The sequence below is a fragment of the Lactuca sativa genome, chromosome 3 (assembly GCF_002870075.4).
Source record: "Lactuca sativa cultivar Salinas chromosome 3, Lsat_Salinas_v11, whole genome shotgun sequence".
Classification (NCBI taxonomy): domain Eukaryota; kingdom Viridiplantae; phylum Streptophyta; class Magnoliopsida; order Asterales; family Asteraceae; genus Lactuca; species Lactuca sativa.
In genome coordinates, this window is record NC_056625.2 from 268,506,926 (window position 1) to 268,529,228 (window position 22,303).

The following is a 22,303-nucleotide window of genomic DNA, read 5'->3' on the forward strand; positions in this document are numbered from 1 at the left end:
GGGTTGCATGGCACCATGCAACTGGATAGACTAAATGAGAGAAATAACACTTGGAGATTATTAATATATTATAAGTTCTAATATATTAATAATATTATTTGATTAGTTGATCAAAGAATTAATTTGGAATTAATTAAGTGATCAAAGGATAACTAATTAAATATATGGGTTGATTGTGTAAATCATCCATATCTTGTATAGTGGGCTAAGAGGCTCCATGGATTATCAAGTTGGGTTCTACCCATAGGATGCTCCATGGATGCTCCATGGGAGTTACAAACCCATGGGTCATGGAAATGAAGAGTCATGACACATTAGGGTTTACATGGTGTAACCCTAGGTGTGTCAACACTATATAAGAAGCATATTCTCCACCAAAAATCGGCACTACTAAGGAACTAGAGGGCTTGGCCGATTTTGAGAAGTGTATGTTATCTCAAGAGTCTTTCCAAGAGCATTTGGTGTTGTGTGAAGCATTTGAGGCATCACACTTGGGGTGCTAGGCTCACAAGGTTTCAAGGAACACAAGCAACAACAAGGTAAGTTATTCTATCTATGATAAAAGTTAAATTGTTCCCCATGTATGCTAGATAGGAATATAACCTTGGAATTTAACTTTGCATGATAATTAGACAAACATAGATCCAAGGTTATTAGGGTTGCATGTACACTTAGGAAGTGTTAGAATGCTCAAAACCCATCAGTGGTATCAGAGCCTAGGCTTGTTTGTTTGTTATTTGTGCTTAAAAGTTGAAGAAAGTCGAAAATCTTGTTGTCTGACTGATGGACTCGGCGAGTCCATGGGGAGGACTCGACGAGTTCATGTGTATCTTCAACCTACTCGGCGAGTAGGGTCGACAGAGTGCAGAATTTCGACTTGAGTTGCTGGAAATGGATTAGAGTCATTACCCTAAAATGTTTTGGTACTTGAAAACTTATTTTAGAAGGTGTAATGTCTTTTCTAATTCATTTACAACAACTAGTTATCAAAATTACAAAGATTAAATGTGATTTTGATTCTTGAAAGTGTTCATATTCATATTCTTGTTCTTATGATGTTTAGATGATCATAGGAATTATTTGTAACCTATGTGGTAGATTAATTCATGATCATAATGTGTTTTAATGGAGTCCATAACTTGTCCTCAAGTTATGGAAAACCAAAAGTCTCTTGGATTAAAAACCATTAAAAGAACACAAGAGTTAGAAAAATGAAAAGTCCTCATTTTATTACTCTATTAAACTCATAAGTTACAAGAAATGAAAAGTTTTGAAAGTTTACAAAACTTGCCCTCAAGTTTTGGAACAAGTAAAGTTAAGTTAAAACTTTAGTTCCAACCCCTAGAATTTTAAAAGTTAAAATTCAACCCTTATACTTATATTATTATGATTTAATAATTATATATATATGTATAAGAACAAAGTCGTCTTACCGCTAGTACGCCTCATTCACGAAGCCGGTCTATAAGGTGGGTATAAGGTTGTTGCCTATAAAATGGTGACTTAATGGGTGTCCACTCTCACCCACCGCTTGCTTGATCGGTGGAGGGTCGTTAGCCGAACGGGTAAGACAAGGACTTATTAATTCTCATTCAAAGTATGATGAATATTATAAAGTAACTAAATGTTTTATTAAATTCCCAATCTTAGTTACTTTAGGAAAAATGTGAATAAGGTGCTATTCCATGAAATTACACTTTACACTTTGATTAAGTCGTTGGTGGAGCGTGTGTGGTTAACCGGCACACTAACTTGGACTTAACAAGGTAGGTAAAGGGTGACTTAAGGTTTATTATAGTATCGATGGAGCGTGTGTGGTTAACCGGCACATCGATTGAGTGATAAACTTTAAGGGTACCAAGTGATTTGCATGGTTACTTCACACCTCGTTTTGTGATCCTCGGTATCCCAGTCACAAAACTTGGAGGGCACACTCGAGATTGAAACATGCCTTTGAAAAGTTCATTGAATCTCAAAGAATCTAGGAATTTCTAAGAACCATTCAAAAACCTAATACTAAAATATTGCGGTTTTCGTGGTGGAAATTGGTGAATCGTCATTCACCTACCTTTCAAATATGATATAGCTTAGATTACGGCATACCTCTTCTAAGTTATATTATATTGTGATTGGATCCTAGCCTTAATATTACATTTGGGTGTTTTATTAAGGACTCTTTTATATCTAAACTAATCTTGTCCTCTTTCCTTCAGATGTCTTTCAACAATGCTTCTGGCTCTAATCCTAATGGCTCCTTTACCCTTATGAACTTGTGTGGGAAAGTCACCTTTGATGGATCCAACTTCAATGAGTGGATCAGAAACATCAGGATGATTACCCGCTACGAGGACAAAGAATATGTCCTTGACAAGGAGCTTAAGGAGATTAATGAGTCCACTGCAACTCCTCAGGAGATCGCTGAATTTCGGGCACATGAAAGGGATGCTACGAAAGTGGCTTGCATCATGACGGCCACGATGACAGCGGAACTCCAAAAGTCTTATGAAGATTTCTACCCTTATGACATGCACCAAGATTTGATGGAAAGATACCATCAAAGTGCAAGACAAGAGAGGTATGAGATCATCTGCTCCATGATAACAACCATGATGAAGGACGGGGAATCCGTCACGAGCCACATGCAGAAAATGCAAAGGTATGTGGATCGTTTGCTGAAGCTTAATGTGAACTTCCCGGAGGATCTTGCAATAGATATTATTTTGCATTCCTTACCATCGTGCTATGATCAATTCCGCATGACATATCACATGAACAAGGAAGAAGTCACCCTCAGCAAACTTCAGGGACTTCTCAAGACCGCAGAAACAGGTCTTAAGGGGAAGTCGGTTGCTATCACTCCTACTCAAAACTCTACTCCGGTTTTGGCAATCGGGAAGAATCGAGGGAGGAAGAGAAAGAGCTCTTCTAAGGGTACCAAGGCTCGGACCCTTGATGGCTCTTCTTCAAGTGGAACCAAGAAAGGTTTCGTTACTCCTTCTTCTGACCCAAAAGAGGCTGAATGCTTCTATTGCCATGAAAAAGCTCATTGGAAGCGGAGCTGCCCAAAATACCAGCAAGATGTGAAGGATGGGAAAGTTAAACCCAACCATGCAGGTATTTACACTATCATTTCTAATAACTCACCCCATTCTAATTCTTGGGTCCTTGATACCGGGTGTGGTATTCACATTTGTTGTGACTTGCAGGGACTAAGAAGAAGTGAGGATGTGGAGCAAGGAAGGATAAACTTGATCATGGGGAATAGGAAAGCTATACCTGTTACCAAGATTGGAGTTTATACTTTATCGCTAAGTAGTGGGTTTAGTTTAGATTTGAATAAGTGTTGTTATTCGCCAGGAATGGCAAGAAATATTATTTCCTTTCATGCTTTGTACAAACAAGGGTTTACCTTTTCATTTAATAATGAAGTTGGTTCTATAGATGTTTTCTATAATAATGTCTTTTATTTTAAAGCATTACCTTGTGATGGTGTGTATGAAGCTGTATCTGTTGTAGATAACTTGGGAAATAATGTTTTGTGTATTGATTCTACTAATAATAACTTGGATAAAGCATCTTTATGGCATTGTCGTCTTGGACATATAAGCAAGAAACGCATAGGCCAACTCCAAAAGGATGGAGTCTTGGAGTCGTTTGACCTAAAGTCAGATGATAGTTGCGAATCATGCTTACTTGGAAAAATGACAAAGTCACCCTTCACAGGTTCATGTGAGAGGGGTGAAGGTTTGTTGGACCTTATACACACGGATGTGTGTGGACCATTCAAACATGCCACAAGGGATGCTAATCGTTATTATTTGACTTTTACTGATGATTATAGTAGATATGGATATGTCTACTTGATCAAGCATAAGTCAGAGACTTTCGAGAGGTTTAAGGAATTTAAACAGGAAGTCGAGAATCAATTGGGCAGGAATATTAAGATGCTTCGATCCGATCGTGGTGGTGAGTATCTTAGTTCAGAGTTCCTCGACTATCTAAGGGAATGTGGGATAGTCTCACAATTGACACCTCCCAGGACACCACAGTTGAATGGTGTGGCTGAGAGGCGTAATCGAACCTTGTTGGATATGGTTCGCTCCATGATGAGTCGAGCTTCGCTACCAATCTCATTCTGGGGGTATGCCTTAGAGACTGCCGCCCATATTCTTAATCTAGTCCCTACAAAGAAAGTTGCCAAAACTCCTCACGAGATGTGGACTGGTAAAGTACCTAAACTAGACCACATCAAGATTTGGGGTTGCGAGGCTTTCGTGAGACGCGAGACTCATGATAAGCTCGAACCCCGAAGCGAGAGGTGTATTTTCATCGGTTACCCACAGCGATCCTTTGGTTACCTCTTCTACAGACCTAGTGACAATGTGGTCTTTGTAGCAAGAAGAGGAGTCTTTCGAGAAAGAGAGTTTATAAGCCAAGGAGACAGTGGGAGGCAAATTGATCTTGAAGAAATTCAAGAATCAAGCGGTGAAGGAACTTCAAACTCTAGCCCTCAACTTGAGGAGGAAACTCCTGTTGAGCCAATTGACAAATCTGTACCTCTGAGACGTTCCACGAGAGTTAGGAGTGCACCTGAGCATTACTATGGATTCCATATTACTGCAGAAGGTGAGACACTTATTAGTGATGAAACACTAGTAAGTCAAGATGACCCTAACAGCTACGAGGAAGCCATGGCAGGCCCCGAGTCTGCTAAATGGAAAGAGGCTATGGATAGCGAGATACAATCCATGTATGACAATCAAGTTTGGAACTTGGTTGAAAACGTACCAGGTCGTAAGACAGTAGGGTGCAAATGGGTCTTCAAGAAGAAGACTGACATGGATGGTAAAGTACACACTTATAAGGCTAGACTGGTTGCAAAGGGCTTCTCTCAAATTCCTGGAGTGGACTATGATGAGACCTTTTCTCCGGTAGCCAAGATTAAGTCTATTCGGGTTCTGTTAGCCATAGCTGCATTTCATGACTATGAAATATGGCAGATGGATGTCAAAACCGCTTTCCTTAATGGGAAGTTGGCTGAAGATGTTTACATGAGTCAGCCAGAGGGTTTTGTCAGCAACGAGTACCCTAATAGAGTGTGTAAGCTTGAGAAATCCATTTATGGATTGAAGCAAGCACCTCGCAGATGGAATCTTTGCTTTGATGAAAAGGTCAAGGAATTTGGCTTTTCTAGGAGTGAAGATGAATCTTGTGTGTATGTCAAGGCTAGTGGGAGTATAGTTAGCTTTTTGGTATTGTATGTGGATGACATACTACTCATAGGAAACGACATTCCAACCCTGCAGGAAGTAAAGTCCTGGCTTGGGAAGTGTTTCGCTATGAAGGACCTTGGTGAAGCTGCCTATATTCTAGGGATAAGAATCTTGAGAGATCGGAGTAAAAGACTAATTGGACTTAGTCAGAGTACCTACTTGGATAAAGTGCTGAAGCGATTCAGCATGCAGGATTCCAAGAAAGGAGAGTTACCCATCCAGAGTAACACCAGATTGAGTAAGACACAAAGCCCTAGCACTGAGGCTGAGATAGCAGAAATGAGTCGAACACCTTACGCTTCGGCTGTAGGATCGATCATGTATGCTATGACGTGTACTCGACCCGATGTAGCTTTTGCCTTGAGCATGGTTAGCAGGTATCAGGCGAACCCTGGCAAGGCACACTGGACTGCGGTAAAGAATATCCTCAAGTACCTACGAAGGACTAAGGACTGGGTCCTTACCCTCGGTGGGAGTGATGACTTGAGAGTTGTTGGGTATAGTGATGCTAGCTTCCAGACTGATAGGGATAATTTCCGCTCTCAGTCGGGCTGGGTCTTTACCCTAAATGGAGGAGCAATTTCTTGGAAGAGTTCCAAGCAAGAGACAGTGGCAGATTCTACTTGTGAATCAGAGTATATTGCAGCTAGCGAAGCAGCAAAGGAAGCGATATGGCTGAAGAACTTCATTGGAGACCTTGGAGTTGTACCAGCTATTAAAGAGCCAATGGAAATTTTCTGTGATAGTGAAAGTGCTGTTGCCTTAGCCAAGGAACCAAGGGATCATGGGAGATCCAGGCACATCGACAGAAAATACCATTTCATTAGACATCGGATCGAAGAAGGACTCCTCGTGGCAAAGAGGGTATCATCGAATGAGAACCCAGCAGATCCCCTCACGAAGGGACTGAGTAGGGTTAAGCATCTTCAGCATGCTCGAAGCATAGGGCTGAAGGATGATATAAGTTTTAGTAGTTAGATAACCCAGAAATTTGTAAAGTGTAATTGACATTTGATGATGAATAAAAGGAGTTTTATTTATGAGTAAAGTGTTGCTATCTCTTGTCGATCGTTTACTATATTTCTTTTGCATGTTTTGACTTCCAGAATAATTTTGTTTGGTATAACATATTATTCAAACCTCCACAGTCGGTCATATGTTGGAAGTAGATATGAATCAAGACTGTCATGTTTGGTTGTAGAGGTCTTGGACAAGGCTACAACAATCATGAGTGCTCATAAGTTCTGAGCATTGGACTCAACCCACGCTCACTGGAATCACTTCATGGAATTCTATCTCGAGTGATCGTGAGACGGTAATATCATATAAGTCTTCAAGCCTAGAGATATGATTTGTTACTTACTAGTTGGTTATGCATTGACTGTACGAAACCGCATTGGTAACTCGATGTTATAAAACGTACTTTTGTGTGTAATTCAATGAGTGGTAGAACAAACATATGAGTCGAAGTCTATCTGTTCCTTCTTGGATTAGAAGCTGATATCTGGGCCCCTCGATGATTTTGTTTTGACCCATGTACCGGGCCTGGTCAGAACTAAGTTGATGTGTTCAATTAAGTTCTATGTCAAACAAATCGGAAATCGAGAAACAAATGCTGGACAAGAAGTAAGACAATGTTCCATGTATTTGTCCGGCTGATATCTAGAACGGAGGATTATATGATCACTTATCTTAAATGGCGTACTATCATCTTCTCAGTTTCGAGAGACCTTGAAAGAGCTACGATTGCCGATCGGTTCCTGAAGTACTAGAGAGATAGTTATTAGACTTATCCAAGTGGGAGACTGTTGGATAAGGTGTCTAAGTCCATAACTATTTCGGGCTTGTACTTGACCCGACCCGGCATGGTCCATTTGGGTTGCATGGCACCATGCAACTGGATAGACTAAATGAGAGAAATAACACTTGGAGATTATTAATATATTATAAGTTCTAATATATTAATAATATTATTTGATTAGTTGATCAAAGAATTAATTTGGAATTAATTAAGTGATCAAAGGATAACTAATTAAATATATGGGTTGATTGTGTAAATCATCCATATCTTGTATAGTGGGCTAAGAGGCTCCATGGATTATCAAGTTGGGTTCTACCCATAGGATGCTCCATGGATGCTCCATAGGAGTTACAAACCCATGGGTCATGGAAATGAAGAGTCATGACACATTAGGGTTTACATGGTGTAACCCTAGGTGTGTCAACACTATATAAGAAGCATATTCTCCACCAAAAATCGGCACTACTAAGGAACTAGAGGGCTTGGCCGATTTTGAGAAGTGTATGTTATCTCAAGAGTCTTTCCAAGAGCATTTGGTGTTGTGTGAAGCATTTGAGGCATCACACTTGGGGTGCTAGGCTCACAAGGTTTCAAGGAACACAAGCAACAACAAGGTAAGTTATTCTATCTATGATAAAAGTTAAATTGTTCCCCATGTATGCTAGATAGGAATATAACCTTGGAATTCAACTTTGCATGATAATTAGACAAACATAGATCCAAGGTTATTAGGGTTGCATGTACACTTAGGAAGTGTTAGAATGCTCAAAACCCATCACTTTTATGACTATATATGTACACATGATATATAACTAATATTTAAATGACCTTCGGACGAGTACCTGATATCCCACCAGACCACATCTCAAGCGCGAAAAGGAAATAGGGTGGATAGCCTTCATAAGTCTTTTAAACATTTCTTATATAACTATACATATAGAGGCATTCAATTTATAATACAATAAAAGCATAAATAAGTTTTGTAAGACATTTGAAACAGAAATATTATTTTAAGAAAAGATTGACTTGATGTCAATCTATAAAACAATTTGAAGGCATAAGTATGATAAAACAGTTTTGAGTATAAGGAAACATTTGTTTGAAACACAGTTGTAAATAAGTTTGAAAGGTAATGTACAGAGTAAGATGTACAGTGTAATAAGTAGTTTAAAACATATAAAATGTTTATAAAAATTATTTGAAGGAAACCGTTTGGTAAAACGGCTAATGAGTAGCCAAATCTTTTGAATGCTGTATATTAATCACATGTGATTGATATAATAACTAGCGTAATTCTACTTATCAATCGCATGTGATTGATATAATAACTAGCATGATTCTACTTGTATCCCCCCATAAAACATTTAAAAGTAGTTTAAAACATTAGTTAAGGGGTATGAACTCACCTGCAGTAAGTGACTGGAATTGAACGGACTGTTATCGTACGGAAGGATCGGACAAGTGCTTGGTGTCAAGTGAAGACTTAGACACACACAATGATCCTAATTACATATGAAAACATATGTATATAAATAATTAGTGATTAAAACACTAATTATTCAAGTAATAACATTTAAGCGCGAGGAAAACACTTTTGGTCAAGTGCTAGGAGGCTAATGGGTTGCAACAAAGGAATGCAATGCCCCTAATGTGAGTTTAAGGTCTAATGACCATAATCATTGGAGTTTACGGCCCAGGGGAGTAAGCTCCTGGCCGTAAACTCTCAACCAAGGCCTAAATGGAGCTTAGAATTATCACAACTCTAGTGGGGAATTGTTTCAAGGCTTAAACAAGTTTTTGGGTACCATATTGACTCCTTTGGGGAGTTTATGGCCCATAGACCATATTCCCTTGGAGTTTACGGCCGTAAACTCCCTTGGGAGGGTTCTTATGGTGTTTTCAAGTCTCAAACATTTCTAGGAACTAAACTAGGCTTTTGTACTTGTCTTTAGAAGAGTTTATGGCACATTTGGCACCATTTTTATGGAGTTTACGGCCCTAGAACCTTTTGGGCCGTAAACTCCCTCACTCATGGGGTTCTAAGTGTTTTTACTAGTCCATAACTCATTTAGGTACATGCCCAAATTGTTTCTTGGCTCAAGGAAGGATTTAGGGTGTCCTTTGACCCCTTAATAGGAGTTTACGGCCCAAGAACCACTCTTGGTCGTAAAATATTCAACACTTGTGCTTTTCTTATGTTTTCTAGGTATTAAACCTTGTAGGGTATTTGTCTAAAATAGAGTCCAAGCCTTAGGTAGTGTTTCAAAGCAATTTGGCACCTAAAACATGGAGTTTACGGCCTAAGAAGCTCCTTGGCCGTAAACTCCCTTCTAACCATGATTCCTAATTGTTTTGTGGTATAAAGCATGAATTGGAGGCTCCTAGTTCGAGTTCTAAAGCTTTGAGGGTCATTTGAACCCTTAAGGACCTTAAAATGGAGTTTACTCCCCAAGAACGTTCTTGGGCGGTAAACTCCCGGATCTCTTATATTTGACTTACAATCTATGTTAATAAGCATAAAACAAGCATTAAAACACAACTAGAGAAGTGTACTCACGATTTGGGATAAAAACCCGAAGATCCGTGAGAGAGAAAACGGCTTTTCTCTAGTTGGAATTGTGAAAAATGAATGAATTTAGTTCAGAATCTATTTATAGTCCTGAAATATTTTTAGCAGAAAATATTTTTATTCCTGGAACGAACTCTAACGTCCTAGAGTCTTGGAATAACAGTGTTGCACAAAACCCTAGTGCATCCACTCTCCTAATATCTCCTTAAGTGTAAAATCCTGGAACCTGCCAATTTATACTCGAAATCTGAGTTTTCACTGTAACTGTTCTAACTTCTATTGGATTGAAATGGTTTGTTCAGAATGGAAATTTCGGGTTGTCACAGTGTTCATTTCTCATTTCGTCTATCCAAGTGTCATGATGTCATGCAACCCAAATAGACCATGTCAACCGCGTCAAGTACATACCATAAATAGTTATGTACTTAGACACCCAATCCAACAAAACCCTGTCACTGGAAGATGCTCAAACTTTTCAAAAATGGTTATTTTGGACAAAAATACCCCCATAACTGAAGTCCTTTCACTGGAAGATGCTCAAACTTTTCAAAGGTTTCAGTAGTTCCTTTTTATGGACAAACCAATACTTGGCTACTATTATTGGTATTGCACCCAAACTATGTTGTTATTCTTGGTGAAGGCTTTAAACATGGTAGCTTTTATTCTTGGACTATGCGCATGTGTTAATCAACAACTCAATCAACGATTTAAAATAAATTAACGTTGGTTTATTGGTAAAAAACATCTAAACTATGAAAATATTAAGAAGTTTTTAATAGTTAAAAGTCAGTAGAGGAATTGTTTTAATAAGATTTTCATAAGATATGTGTAAGTATATGGCTACACGGTGTGGTGATGGGGTCACTGGTGGTATCTGACATGTCACCCTTTCACCGTCGGTGAACATCACGCCGTAAAGGTGGTTTTACCGTTGGTGGTATTCTACCGTTGGTGAAATTGTAAATTTTGTGGCTTTTTGGGGAAGGGGACGTTGCCAAACGATCGACAACAACCCTTTTTATTTATTTGTTGTTATTATTTTTTTAAATCTACTATATATACAAATCAAAATTTCAAAATTTCACCACACTATACACTCTCAACAAATATTTTTTCATTGAAAATGTATTCTTCCAACAATCCAAACTATTCCAAACAAAATGCTTCAAATCAAAATGTTAACAACCCTTTCACACTTTTCAGTTACGATCCGTCATCACCACCACCTTACCGGCCACAAATGGATGGTGTTCCTAGCTATTATTCACAATTCCAAATGCCCTAACAATTCCATTTCCAATCTCAACCTCAAACCCAACCATCTCAAACCCAATTTCCATCCCAACCGCCGTTCATACCTTTCAACCGAATTATTTTCTAATTCCGAACACGAAGAACAACAACAACAACCTCAACAACAAAAGAAAGGGAAGGATGATCCGAGAAGACGGACACAAAAAGAAGAAGTTGAGTTAGCAAGGGCATGGGTCGACATATCTGAAGATGGTGACACGTGAAATGGTCAAAATCGTGATCAATTTTGGTTACATTTCATGAAGCGCTTTTGTAAGGGAATGGGTCGAAATCCAAATTATTGGACCTCCGACCAATGTAACTCCAAATGGAATCTTATGAACAAAGTTGTCACACATTGTAATGGAATTTACACAAACTTTGAAAAGCAATGGGCTAGCGGAGAAAGTGAAGTGAGTTTGTTGAAAAAAACACATGCTACGTTCCAAGATGATATGCTAAAGCCTTTTAAGTTTATTCATGTATAGGAGGTTGTCAAAAGAAGCATTAGGTGGAGGGAACTTGCAACACATGAAGAAATTGCTAACTCCCCAAAAAGAAGTCCGACATCTTCATATTCGAGCTCACAACAAGTCTCATCGGATGGTCATGTAGGCGTTAATCTTAATGATTATACCGACCTCATCGAAGAAATATGCCCGCTTCCTCCTCCAATGGGAAGGGACAAAACAAAAGCTTGAGCAAAAGGAAAAGGGAAAGTGACATCTTCAAATTCTTCAGTCGGAACTGAGCAGTCAGCTAGATCGGAAGAAATGATGACACAAGTGAATTCCGAGAGTCATATGACTGCAACCGTCCGACTCACTAAATATACGTTGTTAATGCAATATGCGAGACACTTCGACCCTGAAGATCAAAAGACGGTTAAAGCGGTGAAGCAGTCGATTCGCGAAAAATATAAGCTAAACCGCAAATGAAAATTTGATGTTATGTTTTTATATATATATATATATATATATATATATATATATATATATATATATATATATATATATATATATATATATATATATATATTTTAATTTTCACTTCACGTTTTTTTATTTTTATTTTTGGTTTTTAATATAATTTTTAATTTCATGTTATTTTTTTACTTTTAGGATTTCTAAAATGTATTTTTTAATTTTAGTATGGTTTTTAAAAAAATTCTTATTTTTTATTGAAATTAAAAAAAGAAAAAGAAAAGAAAAACCTTATATGTAAACCATTTACTACATTCTAATCTATAGGTGAAAATCTCCATTCTTAATAAACAAAACCATTTTACACATGCCGGTCCTCTCAATGCATCTTTATTCAAATGTTAAATTACCCTTCTACCCTTATTTTTTAAATATCAAATATATAACCTGTGATTTTAAATACATGCAGGAAATATGGAAACAGAAATATGGAATATGAAAATTAGATATGAAAAATATGGAAATTCTGAAGTTTCAATATGGAATATAGAATATATGGAATATATGGATGGTTATCGAATTGAATATGATATCGAATTGAATTGAATATGGAAATTAGATATGCTCACTTTATACTTAATACATACAATATGATTCATTATTTATAGCATCGTCTTTCCAGTAATTAAGCATCGTCCACAATTCAGTGATCGCATATTCAATCAGCGACTTCAATCCTTCGTAAGTTTCTGATTCTTAATTTGTTTTTAAACTTTTTACCCGTGGTTTCCACGGGTTGTAACCTAGTTATAAAAAATATGAAAGTTGACGTCACACCGTGACTTTTTTTTACAATTGGTAATAATGTTAAGTTCTGAATAACGAGTGAGATAAGGGGCCTTAGATATGTTTGGACGGTCCTGTTTCATCCTCTTTTAGATAAAAAAAAAAAAATTATCACTTATACAAATTAATATGTAGATCGACTAGCATGCTTTTTACATATGAATTTATAGCAATTTTTATTGGTTAAATCCATGGGGGTGTCGATGCAATTTCTAGGAAGTGCAATGGGCATGGTAGCATTAACATATGCACCGTTTCCCCCTTTTTGTTTCTCTATAATTTGAATCAGACTCCCTTCCACTACCACCATGAAACTTCCACGATTCCGAATCGGTTGAGATTGAGCTTGTTTTTTCAAGGGTTTTCTTCTTCCTTCCAGGTTAGACCTCTAAATTTCATATCAACAGATCCGTTTTTTTCTATTTTATTTGTTAAATTAACTGCAATTTCAACTTGTTTGATCCAACACACATGCGTTTTTCTTCACGAATCCATGTTATGTTAACAGTTTTAGCTTTATCCGCTGTTTGATTTCGTTAATTAGGTTTTACATGGTTCTATAGAATCTTTGAACAGAGAATTTCGATCATTAAGATGAAACAAAAAAAAATAAAAAAAATCATATAATGGGATTTGAAAGATTAGGGCTAGATTCCAACAGTGGTGAGATCTAGTATGGAATGTGGATCAGGGAAACATGGTTTTTCTTTTTCCTCTTTGATTCAAACAAATCTACCATTGTTTCTTATCAGTTAGGGTTCAAATAATTCGGTTTGTAGATGTAGATAAGAAATTGTAAGAAAACCTGATATCAAATTAGGTGTATATATTTGCAATTGCTATGAGAAATCTTGAAATGGGATTTTTATGTAGCTTGATGGGATTTAGGGAGTATCACATTACTTTAATTATTGAACATTTTAGTTGGTATTTTTTCTTAATTCCTGGAGATATTAGGTTAAAAAACCATGGTAAATTTATTTCAAGTTAAAACTTGGAAAGAATTAAATCATGTATGATATTGTAAACTGAATCTGTAATAGATATTTCTATCTAGGACAACTAGTGCTCAACAAAAATAAAATTAATTGTTTCACGAAGAAAAAATTACTTAATTGTTCAATTCTTGTTTAGAACTTATTCCATTTTATGATCTTTTTACTACATTTTATTATATCATTGAATTTCTTATATATGGTGTCAAGACTCAAGTTGGTATTTAAATTCATACAAATTAATTAATCTTACACTATTTTTAGTATGTTTATCGTATGAAAATAATGTTACAACATGAATATAGCATGTTAAAATGGTTAAAAAAATTGTTAGAATATTTAGTGTCATGTTCACTAACGCTAATAAAAAAAAGTTATATTGTAAGGGATAATGACTTAAAAGACCATTGAAGTTTCAAATTTGTTAAAAAAACACCATTCAAGTATTACTTGTTCAAAAAACACCATCAAACTAAGACATATGTTCAAAAAACATATACATATTCTGTTCAAAAAACACCATCTTTATGGTTTGGAGTAACTTACATGTTTAGTCCCTAACTTTTTTTTAACTCGGACAGTCCCTAGCATTTATATTTATTTTTCCTTCGGACCATGATCGAGTTAAAAGACTAATATACCCTTATTAGTTTAATTTAACATTTATTTTTATTACTTGTTAATTATTTATACAATTGATATATTTATAATAAATAATAACATAAATTGTATAAATAATTAATAAATACTAAAAATAATGTTAAATGAAAGTAATAAAGGTATATTAGTCTTTTAACTCGATCAAGGTCCGAAGTCGAAACAAATTTAAACTAAAGGGACCGTCCGAGTTAAGAAAACAAAGTTAGGGACTAAATATGTAAGTTACCGCAAACCATAAATATAGATGTTTTTTGAACAGAACATGTACTTCGTTGATGTTTTTTGAACATATGTCTTAGTTTGATGGTGTTTTTTTGAACATGTGATACCTGAATGGTTTTTTTCGAACGAATTTGAAACTTTGATGCCCATATTGTAACAACTTTAACATGCCATAAGTGACCAATGTTTTGGGCTTTGTTTAGTACAAGCGTTTTTTTTGTTTGAATTCATAGTATACTTTGATAACAAACAAATAAAAAAAGATATTAAAACTAGTTTTGTATTATTTTAAGTCTATTTATTTTGCAGAAAATAATGTTGTGCGAAATCGAATGTCTCCAACACGTGTCAATCCCAACAAAAGATCTCGATACAAACGGAACAATTCCCGCAAGTTCAATCGTAACAAATCTTTTAAAACAATTAACAATATACAAAGCTCTAGAAGAATTCGGTTATTTTATCGGTGTAACAAAATTAAAAGCAATTAAAAATGGAATAAATCACGAATCAAAAAAATACATAGATTTTTTAGTAGCATTCAATTGTCGAACCCTTTTACCCGTTAAAGGTGAAACCATGATTGGAATTGTTCACTCGGTAAACCGGTTTGGGGTTTTTTTAAAATCGGGACCTATGAAAATTGTTTATTTATCAACAAGAAAAATGCCAAATTATTATTATGTGGATGAGGGTGAACCGGGTTTTTTGAGTAATGATATGTCGAGGATTGAGAAGGATGTTGTGGTCCGGTTCGTGGTTTTTGCTACAAGGTGGAACCAGAGGACACGTGACATTAGGGTATTGGCTAGTATTGAAGGCGAGTCACTTGGACCGGTTAGTACGGCCGGTTTGGATGGGTTCGAGGTGTAGTTTGGTCTAAAGTTGAAAGTAAAGGGGTTAAAGTTGTATAAATGTTGTTGTTTTTTTTTTGAATGAAGATGTAGGAAAAGAGTATATTTGTAAGTGAAAGTTAGAGTGAAATGAGAATTATGTGGTTTTTAGTTTTTGAAGATAAATTCACAGTAATAGTCCCTTGGGTTATGTGTATTGTTCAGATATTACCCTGGAATATATATAAATATATAACATGCTTTCAATTAAGTTGAAAATCAGAAAATTTAATTAAGGTTTGTTAATTGCTGATTTTGAAAATCAGAAAATTTATTAATTTTGATTTTACTCTTTTGTCATAAAGCTTTTCTTCAAGTGTTTGTATGTTTAAGTGGTGTTCCATTCATTGTTTTGATAATTTTTGTCACGTGTTAAGAAGTTGGTAGTTTTATACTTTTATAGATGTTTAATAATATTAATGGTGTTATCATTACTGTTATTATTGTTGTTATTAGTCATAAAATCATATAATCTATACATAAGATGTAATTTTTTTCTTAAAAGGGTAAACTTATTAAGTTATGGTTCATACTATAATTTTATGGTCACAAAATCAATGTTGTAGAACAATATTGTAAAAAAATGTAAGTGGATAAACTAAAAACAAGATAAATGGAATCTATTATATTTTAGTTATTATGATTTAACAATTACTATATTTTAATTTTGTCAATTAAAGCCACTCAAGTTTGATAACTTGTTCTGTAGCGGTCATTTTGACCTACAAACCTAAGAACAATATTAGGATGACCTGCAAATCTGGATCAAACTTGTGATATTTTATAAAGTATAAGGACCAAACTTGTAATTTATTCTAAAATAAGTTTTAATAAAATGATGTATCAATAGACAAAGAAATGAGGGTCTGAGAGGGCCATGATGAGAAACATGTTGTAGAGATGCACATGGATGATATTTGTCGGGTCTACCTTCATCAAATATCGTCTTTGAATGAAATTAAATTTTGTTTTGTATATATAAATTTTTTAATCTTTTTTCTTTTAGCAAACATATATATATATATATATATATATATATATATATATATATATATATATATATATATATATATATATATATATATATATATATATATATATATATATATACTGGTCCTAACCGACACTCATCTGTCTTTAAAATATATTTCAATCAATATATATTAATGTTTATTAATTTGAGCAGTTAATAACTATCATTTAAATGTTGGTTTAATGTTATGTATCCTTATGAGCTATTAATTTCACCCTCCACCTCAACCTCCACCTCCAACCACCACCACATTTCATTCCACCACCACCATTAGATGGATGATTTTGGATTTTAGCTAGAGATGTCGGTTTTAGGACCCAAGGAAAATATGCTTCAATGAAGAAAAAATAAATATGGATGATTTTTGGATGAAAAATGGTTGAAGGTTGAAGAACATGCCATAATGTGTCCAAATCAATATCTAAACAAACATTCTTAAGGATGCTTTTGACGTTCATATCTAAACTGAAGACGAAAATCGAGATCTGAACCAAGTCCTAAACCAAAACGTTTAAATCATCATTTTCTGAAAAATCAAATTGCTTAAATCTACATTTTCTTGAAACAAAATCAAATCGCTTAATCACCATTTTTTTTTTGAAAAATCATGGAGATCGATTCTGAAAAGTTTGGAGACAAAAACTGGAAAAATATGAAAAAAAAACATGTAAACCATCACTATTTACGCATCTAAACAAGATCTTTAGTATTACCAAATCTAAACAAATTGATTTGCTAAATAAGAACGAAACAGAAGTTCACAGGGCAACAATCATATTTTCTTATGGAGTAATGTTCGATAATTATTGGTGGTTATATTGGATACTCAGAGAGTGTTTGAAAAAGCTTAAAAAAAGTTTTCATAACTTATTATCGGTTTCATTCGTGTTAAAATATATATATATATATATATATATATATATATATATATATATATATATATATATATATATATATATATATATATATATATATATATATATATATATATATATATATATATATATATATATATATATAGGGTTAAGTTCATTTGAGACCACTTATATTTTGTGAGACCGTGAGACGCATTTGTTTATTTATTTTTTATTTATTTTTTATTTTTTTTTAGTTAATTCATGTTCCGAAAATAATATTTAAAAAAGGAATTTTTTGATTTTTCCATTTATTTTGCATTTTAAAATTATTTTTAGAATATGTACAGTGTAATATTCTATTTAGAATATTTCACGTATTTTTCAAAAAAAATAGAATTTTTTTTTATTTTTTTTAATTTTTTTTTATTTTTTTTAGTTAATTCAAGTTCCGAAAATAATATTTAAAAAAAGAATTTTTAGATTTTTCCATTTATTTTGCATTTTAAAATTATTTTTTAGAATATGTCAGTGAAATATTCTATTTAGAATATTTCACGTATTTTTCAAAAAAAAACGGATTTTTTTTTATTTTTTTTATATATTTTTTATATTTTTTTTAGTTAATTAAAGTTCCGAAAATAACATTTAAAAAAAGAATTTTTGGATTTTTCCATTTATTTTGCATTTTAAAATTATTTTTAGATTTGGTCTCACGGTCTCACAAAATTAGAATGGTCTCAAATGAACCTGAACCTATATATATATATATATATATATATATATATATATATATATATATATATATATATATATATATATATTAAAAACAACTTATAACGGTTTTGTATCAAAGATGAGTCATTTTGATAAATTATTCCTCTCAATTTTTCAAAACTCCTAAATATTTAAAAATAAAAAATAAAAAATAAAAACTCTGTTTTGTTACTGTTATAAGATAATTAGCTAATAAGTTAAAAAATGATCTTACTTCTAAACACCCCTTAATAATAATAATAATAATAATAATAATAATAATAATAATAATAATAATACCCCAACCTTGTGAGGGGATTGGAACTTGGAAGAACGATCCATAAAAATGGCGAGGACCTAGTTGTGGGGCTATATAGTACATGACAAAATAAGAGAGTATATAAAAAAAAAGTCTCACGAGTATGTAAAATGCTTCAAAATTGTGGGTCAGTTATAAAGAATCATCCATAAAGTTATTTAGTTTACAATTTGATTCATTTATACCAAAAATGGTTAGAAAAAAAAATAAATCAAAACTACACCTGCATTAAAGTTGTTTTGTGGTCAAAAAATAAACGTACACAATTAGAGGTCAAAAGTTAAAAGAAAAGGACTTGAAAGAAAGGATAAGAAGGCCACTTTGTGTGAGGGGACTACAATAATATCACATACGAAGGATGATAGCCTAGTTGGATTTTTACCCAAATGAAGGACCATGTACAAAAAGGTTATTGAGTATGTAAAATGTTTCAAAGATGTCATTCGATTAGAAGGTGGTCTTATTTACACCAAAATGGCTAAAAATAAGTAAAATACCTTTTACACACAAGTTATTTTATGGTCAAAACATAAACATACAAAGTTAGGGTCAAACTAAAAAAAAAAAAAAAAACTTAAAATTAATAAAAGAGAAATGGACCATCCGGCCACCATCATGGACACTATGTACGGAGGAGGGTGACTTCATTGCGGTGGAGAAGAGGTTGTCGCCAGAAAAGGCCGCTAGTTGGGAGTGTGTGTGCGCTTATGTGAATTATATGCTATAAATATTTAATGTCTTAGTTTAATTTAATCAAAACTAGTTTTTATTTAACTTCTTAAATTTTATAAAAAAAAAATCCTATGAATTTGAGAAAATCTCTCGAGGATGTGTCCAAACTTCGAAATTGAAGATAAGACAGATACAATTGTATATTATGATGTTACAAAAATATAATGAATCTATCATCGTAAGATACAATAATATACACTAGTCATGATGTTTTGGATACTTTACAATAATATATAAAAAAAAATCATTAATTTTATGATTATAAGTTATTATAGTCTACATTTTACTACATTGTCTCATTCCTGGAAATTTCTGATACGAACTTAAAATAAACTATCAAAATAAAACTCGAAACAGTTTTAATAACACCTCCGAAACCTCACTGATTTCTATTGTCATTGATAATTATTTTACATGTAATCTAATACACATAGAATCAAAGTAAAGTACATGTTTCCTTTTTAATAGGTTGAGTAATAATTTAGATGATGGTATTTTATACGTTATCTCTCAAAATAAATAATGAGTTGGACCCTAGGCAAAAGAACAAGGAGGCGTCATGACCCATGAGATAAAAGCAAGTGTGGGTTTAATAATTCAAAATTCAATTTTACGATATGTCACTTTGTCATGTACTTCTAGTTGTTACGTATGACATGTCAAGTTAAATAACAATTTGATGAATACACGTCCTTGTGGTATTTGGTAAACAATGACAAGGCACTTCTTAAATCCATCATGTGAATTCAAAACAATATATTTTGTTTTTAAATATATAAATTCAAATATTTTTAGCTAAAAACAACATTGTTGGAACGATATATAAATGCATAAGACATCTTAAATTGTTTTATTATTAAATTAAATTTATTTTATATTGATATAGATTGCTTTTAAAAGCAAATTATCGGTTTGATAAGATTTTAACTAATTTAACAACATCAATATATTTCAAAATCAATAGATTTCAAAATCTAGTTAATATAGGTATGAGTTATAGATATCAACAATCATTTTGAGATTATATATAACTAAATTGTTAAACAAAAATGTGAATTATATGTAAGATATCTTTAAATAAAACAAAAGCATGTATTAAAATAAATAAAATTATACATTATACATTGAATAATCACTATGTATATATGCATCATCATCATACATTGATACATGATGATACTATACTACCCTATGGAATTCCCAATATTGAACACCGAACATTGTCTAAACGGTCTTGAAAAAGCTCCACCAGCACTTGCCGGACACGCCGCCAGCCCCACCGTCGGTGGGACCATACAATTATAACTCAAACACAACGCCACCCCATCCGGCAACACCATGTCCCTTGGATTCTCCACCGGGAACGACGATATGTAGTTGTGTTGCAGGTAAAGTGTTCGCATTGCTCCGGCGAACACATTCCTCACGTATTCCTCCGGGACTTTTCCGGTGAAATGGTTGTTGTTTAGAAACAAAGTCTCGACGCTTTCTAGAAAGTTTGGTATATCGCCGGAGAGGAAATTGTGGCTGAGGTCTACGATGGAAGCTGGACCGTAGGATTCGAAAAATGGCGACGGTGGTGGGAGTTCGCCGGAGAGATTGTTCCGTTGGAGGTACATTGATGAAAGTGAGGAACTGAAAAAGGAGTCAGGTATGGGCCCACTGAATTTGTTCATGCTTAAATCGAGATACACTAAATTTGATGATGGTAATGAGTTTAATGGGCCCCACAGACCGTTGCTAGATAAAGACAAGTAACGGAGCGTCGCCGGCATCGTCTCCGGCAGCGTTCCCGATAGCATGTTGTTTCTAAAATCCAAGTGGATGAGCTGTGATTCGTCGGAGAATTCCGGGATTTCTCCGGCGAGATTGTTGTATGCGAGGACCAACACTTTGAGCTCCGGTAAAGCCGACGCGAGCGTCGGTGGGATTACGCCGGTGAGCTTGTTGTGGCTGAGATCTAAAGTGTGGAGGTTTTGGAGCTCCGAAATTGTCTCCGGGATGGTTCCGGTGAGTCGGTTGTTCGTGAGTGAAACAACACGGAGGTTTTTAAGGCGGCGGCCGAGTTGCGACGGGATGAATCCGGTGACGATTCCAGGGTAGAGAATAAGCTGCGTTAATTCAGTGAGGTCGTAGATCCCAATGGCGGAGATTGTTCCGGCGAGCCCAGGTGAGTCCGAAAATCCGTTACCGAGTAACAGAGCAGTGACTCGTAATTTATCGTTGACTACAGAGCAAGTTACGCCGGCGAAAGAAGAACAAGGGTTTTCCGGTGAGGAGAAGTTCCAGGTTGAGAAGAATCCGCCATTCTTGACGTCGGTGAGTGTGTCCATGATCTGATGAAGCGCATTGAGATCGCCGGCGGCGAGTTGTTGTTGGGTTGTGGGAGATATTGAGAGGTGAAGTGTAAGAATGAGTGAAAGTAGTTGCAGAAAGGAATTGCAGTTGCAGAACTCCATTTTTGTTCCGACGAAGATGGAGGAAGCAGAGGGTTTTGTCGGGGATGATATAAGATGCTAAAGAGAGCGTTTGTTTGTTTCGTCAAAACTGGTAGTTTAGAGCCACAATTTTTATTTTGGACATAAACTAAATTCCAGATCTATATATCTATATATCTGTATATATATAATAACTTTTTGAGACCATATGTTTTTGAAAAAGTTTATGATATTTAATTTAATAAAATATTAAATTATAATAGGTTTATAGTCCTAAACCAATTAATCAATCAGTATGTTCACTTAAATCGCTCCTTTTATATATAACAAGTTATTTCCTCAATTCCTTTTGAATTTCACTTGGATCACTCGTTAATCAAATTGAATGTAACAATGTCCCATGTAAGCGATATTATTTAGGCGGGTTTAGTTTCATCATATCTTACACTTTATGTGCCTTATTTTATTTGTTTTTATTTTGGGATAATGACTTATATGGGTAATTATGTTTCAAGATTGTTCAAAAAATACCATTCATGTTTGGTGTGTCCAAAAAACACCATCCAAGTAAAGAATCTGTACAAAAAACTCCAACGAAGTACATTCTTTGTTCAAATTTGACCTTGTGTAACCGGCAATTACCGGTAAAAAATAAATAAAGGAAAAAAAACAAGAGGAAATGACTCAAAGAGGTAA

At 34.4% G+C, this 22,303-nt stretch overlaps 2 protein-coding genes across 2 annotated transcripts; one reads left to right on the forward strand and one right to left on the reverse strand.

Annotated features, from left to right (window-relative positions):
* The first annotated feature begins 12,834 nt into the window (after nt 1–12,834).
* Nucleotides 12,835–15,686, forward strand: LOC111877054 (DNA-directed RNA polymerase IV subunit 7). Its single transcript, XM_023873598.3, has 2 exons — nt 12,835–13,084; nt 14,892–15,686. Exon 2 carries the CDS (start codon nt 14,898–14,900, stop codon nt 15,453–15,455), a length of 558 nt encoding a protein of 185 aa, XP_023729366.1. The 5' UTR covers nt 12,835–13,084; nt 14,892–14,897; the 3' UTR covers nt 15,456–15,686.
* A 4,555-nt stretch (nt 15,687–20,241) lies between these two features.
* On the reverse strand, nt 20,242–21,760 carry LOC111877052 (probably inactive leucine-rich repeat receptor-like protein kinase IMK2). Its single transcript, XM_023873597.3, has one exon. It carries the CDS (start codon nt 21,626–21,628, stop codon nt 20,354–20,356), a length of 1,275 nt encoding a protein of 424 aa, XP_023729365.1. The 5' UTR covers nt 21,629–21,760; the 3' UTR covers nt 20,242–20,353.
* Nucleotides 21,761–22,303: the final 543 nt, after the last annotated feature.